Raw genomic sequence first — 8,440 nt, 5'->3', positions numbered from 1 at the left:
CAAACCTGCACACTTTTTGTGTATGGGACGATGCTCAAACCAACTGAGCCACCCAGCCAGGGCCTTGCTCCTCTTCCTGAAATACTTGGCTCTAAAACAGGGATAGGAGGCAGGGTCTCAGTGTGGTTTCAGGAGGTAGAAAGAAGCAGCCAATAGAGTTGGCATCATATCAATTGTTTGACAGCAGGTGTTTTTATAAGTATACTAGAGGCCTGGTGCATGGATTTGTGCACCAGAGGGGTCATTTGGCCTGGCATGCACCCTCTCACAATCCGGGACCCCTCGGGGGGTGTCAGACAGCCAGTTTTGGCCTGATCTCTGCAGGCCAGGTCAAGGGACCCCACCAGTGCACGAATCTGTGCACTGGGCCAGTTTCGGCCTGATCTCTGCAGGCCAGGCCGAGGGACCCTACTGGTGCATGAACCCATGCACCAGGCCTCTAGTATGCATATAAGATCTTTGGTTAATCTCTTTCCCCCACTTCCTCCCCGCTTCCCTCTGAAATTCATGAGTCTGTTCCATGTTTCCATGCCTGTATGTTGAGCGTCTGCCCCCTGGTGGTCAATGTGCGTCATAGCTACAGAACGGTCAAACAGTGGCTTAGGCTTTTATATATATATATAGATATTTTTAATTTTTCAATTACAGTTGACATTCAATATTATATTAGTTTCAGGTATACAGCACAGTGGATACACTTTTATATAACTTACTAGGGGCCCAGTGCACGAAATTTGTGCACTGGGGAGGGGGGTCCCTCAGCCCAGTCTGCCCCCTCTCACAGACTGGGAGCCCTCAGGGGATGTCCTACTGCGAGAGGCGACCGTCTGATCAGGGGAAGGCACCAGCCCCATCACCCCGCTGCTGCAGCCACTGCCAGCCACCGCAGCCGCCAAAGTATTTTCATCAACACAGACTCCAGTCTCTTCACCATGAAAAAATGACAACTTTCTTTAGGCATTTTCAAGATGTCTCTTTCATAGGATATGACATTTCTTTTTTTTAAATCCTCACCTGAGGATATGTTTCCATTGATTTTTAGAGAGCGAGGAAGAGAGAGGGAGAGACAGAGAGAAACATCAATGTGAGAGGGACACTTTGTTTGGTTGCCTCCTGCATGAGCCCTTACCTGGGCCCCGGCCAGGGAGGATCCTGTAACCTAGGTATATGCACTTGATCAGAATAGAATCCGGACTCTGCGGTCAGCATGCCGAGGCTCTATCCACTGAGCCAAACCAGTTAGGGCAGGATATTACATTTCTTAGCCCCTCCAGCAGCGGACCTTCTTTTTTTCCTCCAGGAGTGTGGTGGAAAAACCCTAGATCACCTTCTTGGATTCTTATTACCCAAGTTACCAAGAACACTGCAAGTGGTGGCATACAGGGAGTTTAGCCAATGAGTGGTCAGAAAAGGTGTTTATGCTTGAGCTGGTTTGGCTCAGTGGATAGAGCATCGGCCTGCAGACTGAAGGGTCCCAGGTTTGATTCCTGTTAAGGGCATGTACCTTGGTTGGGGGCACATCCCCAGTGGGAGGTGTGCAGGAGGCAGCTGATCGATGTTTTTCTCTCATTGATGTTTCCGACTGTCTATCCCTCTCCCCTCTTCTCTGTAAAAAATCAATAAAATATATTAAAAAAAATAAGAAAAGGTGTTTCCTCTGCAGCTCATGAGCAGAGGACTCCCTGCGTTGAGTCCACTGGGTTAGCCTAAAGGCCTAGGAGCGGCCTGGGTCCCAAGGGTGTTCCTGGGACCCAGGTTGCTCGGCGCCTGTGTATGCAAATTAACCTATCTTTGTCAGGTTAATTTGCATACTCACTCCTGATTGGCTGGTGGGTGTCACGGAGGTACAGTCAATTTGCATCTTTCTCTTTTATTAGTGTAGATGAGTGGTCCCATTAATAAGTCTAGTTTTCCGACTGACACCACCCATAGTTATTACAGTTTAATACAGACCATATTTCCTGTGCTATACTGTACATTCCATGACAATTTTATGACAGCAGAGGTTTTAGGGGTAGTATTTCAAGGTCTAATCCTCAGACTTTCCTGTCAGAGAGTGGTATGTTATATCCAAAGAAGGTAAGTCTCTTGGTAATAGTTAATAGATTTCACTATTAAAATTTAACTGGAAATGGTCATTTTAACTGCAATGTCAAATTATTTATAATGGGAGGTAGCTGATATAATTTATCCACTATCTCCTTCCCAATATTAAATACTAGAGGCCCAGTACACGAGGGTCCCCTCAGCCCAGCCTGCACCCTCTCCAATCCAGGACCCCTTGGGGGATGTCTGACTGCTGGTTAAGGCCTGATCCTGGCAGTCAGACATCCTTCTCGCAATCCGAGACCACTGGCTCCTAACCACTCACCTGCCTGCCTGCCTGATCGCCCCTAACCACCTCTGCCTGCCAGCCTGATCACCCCTAACTGCCTCTGCCTGCCAGCCTGATCGCCCCTAACTGTCCTCCCCTGCTGGCCTGATTGCCCCAACCGTCTTCCCCTGCTGGCCTGATCACCCCTAACCGCCTCTGCCTCGGCCCCCGCCACTGTGGCTTGTCCGGAAGGAGGACCAGACGACCGGAAGATGTCTGGTCAACCCGATCTAATTAGCATATTACCCTTTTATTAGTATAGATGTACTTGTTCATTGTACACATTGTAAGAGGAACATCTGACTTTCTTTCCTTCAGTCTTCACTGAAGCATAGCTCATCATGCCTTGTTCTCTCTCGGTATCAGGCTCATGGTCTGTTAGAGCCTTCTGGTATCAGGTTCACAGCTTCTGGTTTCCTAGGACTCTCAGTATTCCTAGCCTTCAATGTGGACTTGGGAGTCCTGGTCTATTTCCTCTCTATATACTCCAATGTTCTGTGAGGCTATACACAGAACTTGTTACCATTATGACCTTTATTTTGGCACCATGTTGAAAGTGGAACTTCTGAGGCTTGCGGTCTTCTTCTCTACAGCATGGACACAAGTCTAGATATTCTTGGATATGTTTTCCATCTATATACAATTTCTATTACCTCCTCCAAATGAAACACAGAGGGTTGGGGGAATGAGGTGCTGTGTAACATTGGAATCTAGGCAGCATCAAAACCAATTCCCACATTCTCAGGTCCATGACCAGACCTCCCCCCACCAATGTACATCCAGCATCCAGGGTGATTCCTAGCATATAGCAGGTGTCCAATGAATTAGCTTCACAGGGAAAATAGGTTTTTCCTATTCATATAAATATTATATGATCATTGGAAAGAAAAACAAAAAAATATATAGGAAAGTGCAGAAAGTTAAACAAAAAACACTTGATACTCCACCAACTCTGAAACAGCCATCATTAAGTTTTGGAGACCATCCCTTCATTCATGGCTCTCAAAAGTTCACACAAATACGTAATTTTACAAAGAATTTTGTACCATACATGCTGCACTTTCATTTCTCTTTTTCCTGTCTTTTCCCTTACTCATCACCTACTTCTCCTCTTCTCTGCCTCCCTTCAAGTTAACCAATGTTAACTGTCTGGTGTAGATTCTTCTATACCTGTTTCCATGTTCATCTAATCACATACATACAAAAATGGGTGTACTTATTTAACAAAAATAAAATATACATATACATATCTGTAAGAAAGCAGTTACTGCCGAAACCGGTTTGGCTCAGTGGATAGAGTGTCGGCCTGCGGACTGAAGGGTCCCAGGTTCGATTCCGGTCAAGGGCATGTACCTTGGTTGTGGGCACATCCCCAGTGGGAGGTGTGCAGGAGGCAGCTGATCGATGTTTCTCTCTCATCGATGTTTCTAGCTCTCTATCCCTCTCCCTTCTTCTCTATAAAATATCAATAAAATATATTTTAAAAAAAAGAAAGCAGTTACTAAAGATTATGGAAATGCCTTGGAATCAATTATTGTAGATATAACTCATTTAAAAAATTACTCTCATGCTATTCTGCACATCAGGATATATCACAATTCATCCAACCATTCTCCTATTAGTAGCCATTCATTTTGTCTTTATGTGTATTCTTATGCATTAATGCTGTTATTTCTGTGGAACAGACTTCTGGGTCAAAGCTTTTTATTTTTAACTTTCTGGTACGAGTACATGGTTTCCCAAACCCCACTCACAAAAGATCTTTTAATTTTGCCAACTCCATGAAGTGAAAGTGATATCTCAGAGGATGTTGTAATTTGCATTTCCCTGAACTATTTAGGTTCATAGTATTTTCATAGGTTAATGGCCATTTGGAGTTGATCTTCTATCAATAGCCCTCCAGTCCAGAAGGGTTAAAGACTTCAATGTAAAAAATAAAATTATCAGAATGTTAGAAACAAATTTAGGAGACTAATGTATAACCTAGGAATTAAGGAGACCCTTTAACTAAAATAGTACATCAAGAAAGAAATGAAAAATAAAAAATATGTTTTACTATAAAAAATATGGTGACTTCTATTATATGAAAATATAAAGACAAGTGCTAGATTAAGAAAAACTACTGCCACACAAATGACAAAGGATGAATATCTAAAATATATAAAGATTTATTAGACAGTCAAACCAATAGAAAAAAAGGCAAAAGTATATAGGCAATTCATTAAAGATAACCTGTTACATGAATAAAGCATCAAATCTGGATGAAGGCTTTCATTTGTCCATTATTGCACTCCATTGTGAATTTTCTTATAACTTCTAAGATTTAATATGATTGCTTTTCCTCAATCATATGTTTATAGACTATTTTTTCTGTGTGTATTTTCTGGCAAATTGATTCCTAAAAGTCTTCCCACATTCATTATATATACAGATTATGACTTTTCTTATAGACAACTGCATGACTTATTATTCTCTATATTAACTGAGTTCCTCTCTGATGTACTCTTTGATGTACAGTAAAGCTTGAGCTACTCCTAAAGGTTTTTCCACATTCATTACATTTATAGGGTTTTTCTCCAGTATGCATCCTCAGGTGTACAGTAAAGTCTGAGTTTGTTCTGAAGGCTTTCCCACATTCTTCACATTTATAGGGCTTCTCCCCAGTATGAATTCGCTGATGTAGAGTTAGCTGTGAGAGAGTAATACAACCTTTTCCACATTCTTTACATGTATAGGGCTTTTCTCCAGTATGTGTTCTCCAATGCACTGTAAGGTATGAACCCCTCCTGAAGGCTTTTCCACACACATCACATTTATAGGGTTTCTCTCCACTATGGATTTTCTGATGTTCTGTGACATGTATCATCTGGCTAAATGCTTTCCCACAGTCATTACATTTAAATGGTTTCTCTCCGGTATGTGTTCTCTGATGGGTGTTAAATCCTGAGTTACTTGTGAAAACCTTTCCACATTCATTACATTTATAGGGTTTTTCTCCAGTATGCCTTCTTTGGTGCACAGTAAGCTGTGATGTATTAGTAAAAGCTTTCTCACATTCATTACATTTATATGGTTTTTCTCCAGTATGGGTCCTTTGATGTACAATAAGGTATGACTTAGTCCTGAAGGATTTTCCACAATCACAGCATTTATAGGGTTTCACTCCAGTATGAATTTTCTGATGCTCCTTAAGATTTACCATTTTGGTGAATGCCCTTTCACAGTCAGTACATTTATATGGTTTCTCTCCTGTATGAATCCTCTCATGTACAGTTAAGTGTGATTTTATTCTGAAAGATTCCCCACATTCATTACATAGATAAGGTTTCTCTTCAGTGTGAATTCGTTGATGTATAATTAGAGATGAGGAACGCATGAAGGCCTTTCCACATTCACTACATTTATAAGGTTTCTCTCCTGTATGCATTCTGTGGTGTACTGTAAGGCATGAATAATTAATGAATGCTTTCCCACATTCATTACATTTATAAGGTTTTTCTCCCGTATGAATTCTCTGATGTTCTGTGAAATTTGCTATACGATTGAATGCTTTCCCACATTCATTACATTCATAGGGTTTTTCCCCAGTATGAGTTCTTATATGTACAATAAGGCTTGAATTACTTCTATAGGCTTTTCCACATTCATTACATCTAAAGGGCTTCTCTCCAGTATGAACTCTCTGATGAACATTAAAAATTGTGGTATTCTTGAAGGATTTCCCACACTCATTGCATTTATATGGTTTCTCTTCTGTATGGGTCTTCAGATGTACACTAAGATATGACTTATTCCTGAAGGCTTTCCCACAATCATTACATTTGTAGGGTTTCTCTCCATTGTGAGTTTCTTGATGTCGTGCAAGTTTTGATTTATCACTAAAAGCCTTCCCACATTCACTACATTTATAGGGCTTCTCTCCAGTTTGAATTCTCTGGTGCTGATTAAGGCGTGCACACTGGCTAAAAGATTTTCCACAGACATTACACTGATAAGGTTTTTCCTTAGTATGAATTCTCTGATGTACCATCAGTGATGAAGAAGCAATAAAGGCCTTTCCACATTCATTACACTTATAGGGTTTTTCTCCAGTGTGAATTTTTTTATGTTGACTAAGATATGAAGGCTGACTAAACATTTTCCCACATTCATTACATTCATAAGTTTTTTCTTTAGTGTGAGTTCTCTGATGTTGAATGAGTAATGACCTATAACAAAAGGCCTTTTCACATGTACTACATTTATAGGGTTTTTCTTTATTATTGTTTTTTTCCCCTAAAGTAAGTTCTGAAGTAAGCCTTATAGCATTGCTGCCTTCTGTATCCTTGCAATATTTCTTCCCCAAATGGGTATCTTTATTCAAATCTAAATTCTCTGTGAAATTTTCCTCATGATTTTGGCATTTGCTATGGAGCTCTTCTGTGATAACTCCTGGTTCTGGACAAAAAATAGACCCAAATTTAATGCCTCTTTGGCCAGTGTGAACTTTCTTCTGTGTAACTATTTTTTGGCTCCGACTCTCATGACTATTTTGCAGTCTCAATATTCTGTCATTCCATTTCCATAATCCTCCCATTCTGGAGTCCCATAGACCATTCTCTGAAAGTTTCTCTACTATGGTCTCCTGTGAAAAATCCTCAGAGATATCCTCTGTTAGTATAGCATTCTTGGTTGCTGGTTTGGTCTCCAACTCTGGGGGAGGGGAAAAAGAAAAATCAAATGAGTCTATTTTCTATGTTATCACTGAACTGAATAAGAGGAAAACTTGGGCTGACAATGAATATGTTGTTTTTAACTGCTTGCAAATTGGCCTTGTTTTCTAGGAAGAAGGAGCTAAAGTTAAGGGAGGCTGGTTGAGCAATGAACCAAAATAGTAAATTCAAGGAGTTTTTCTCTATTCAAAAAAGTCATTTATGGTAATGCTCCTAGAATCTAAGTCTCTCAAATATTTCTCTTCTCATTCTCTTTAGAGTCAACTTCAATTTCTCTTTTTTAAAATCCTCACCCAAGGATACTCTTTTCATTGATTTATAGAAAGTTGAAGAGAGGGAGGTGAGAGAGAGAGAAACATTGACCTGAGACACAACTGCATTTAAGGTAAGGAGCTTACTAGAAAATCCCCATATAGTTCAGAATAAAGAAAAATACTGCACAATAACCTGAGGGCCAAAGACATAACAGTAGAAATGATCAAATACTTTGAACTCAATAATTATGCAGGTGCTATATAAAAAAAGATGTGATACAGTTTTGGTAACCTTAAATATATTAAAAATGGCTGAAAATCAATGATGTAAGAACAGGTCAGTAAATTAAACCCTAAGAAGGTAAAAATAATGAAATAAGAGACATAATGAAACAAATTAAACACACAATAGAAATTATAAAAATTATTCTTTAAAAGCCAAATAAGATTGATAAACCGTTGCAAGACTGATTAAGATAAAAGACAGGAGACAAAAACAATTAATCTCAGACATATTTTTGGAGACATCACTTCAGATCCACATAGGCATTTAAAAGATCAGCAAAGGACAGAATGCCATAAAATTTAAATGTTAGATTAGATAGATCAATCCCTAGATAAACACAATTTATTGAAAAAAAAAGAAATAGGAAATAGTTCTATAACTACAAAAGGAATAGAAGCTGTAATGAAAGGCCTTGCACAATAAAAACTTCAGGTCAACATGGCTTTCCTGGTGAATTCTATGTACCATAAAATATATAACTTTCCCCCTCTCTCAACTCTTTACTGTTGTCACAATAAATTGATGGTCTTGCTTTACATTTTATTGAGAATATAGATGCTATTAAAATAAAATGCCTCCATCTTCCCACTACCAGTTGGCCTATATCTTCTCCATCTTTCCTAGTGATACAACAGGGGAGGTGGCTTTCCTGTCTATTCCATTCTAGATTCCCTTTTCCATTCTAGATTTCCATCCCCTTTTACCTTTTTAGACACTTTAGTAGCTTTAGCTCCCATTGGGTATCTCCAATGTCTACTTTTCATTCACTTTTTTAAAAAGTATAACTATTTAATATATAAAACAACATAAGTAA

General features: G+C 39.5%; 1 protein-coding gene across 1 annotated transcript; it reads right to left on the bottom strand.

The window, feature by feature from the left end:
- Positions 1-4,525: 4,525 nt before the first annotated feature.
- Positions 4,526-7,029, bottom strand: ZNF624 (zinc finger protein 624). Its single transcript, XM_080678698.1, has one exon. It carries the CDS (start codon positions 6,948-6,950, stop codon positions 4,848-4,850), a length of 2,103 nt encoding a protein of 700 aa, XP_080534824.1. The 5' UTR covers positions 6,951-7,029; the 3' UTR covers positions 4,526-4,847.
- Between the last annotated feature and the right edge of the window lie 1,411 nt (positions 7,030-8,440).

The sequence above is a fragment of the Plecotus auritus genome, assembly GCF_963455305.1.
Source record: "Plecotus auritus genome assembly, chromosome: 7".
In the NCBI taxonomy this organism is placed as follows: Eukaryota; Metazoa; Chordata; class Mammalia; order Chiroptera; family Vespertilionidae; genus Plecotus; species Plecotus auritus.
The sequence above is the reverse complement of the archived record's forward strand: the minus strand, read 5'-3'. Positions and strand labels throughout refer to the sequence as shown.

Excerpts from the sequence above, each read along its gene's own strand:
- ZNF624 (XM_080678698.1), bottom strand. The coding sequence starts at position 6,950 with ATGGGAGGATTATGGAAATGGAATGACAGAATATTGAGACTGCAAAAT.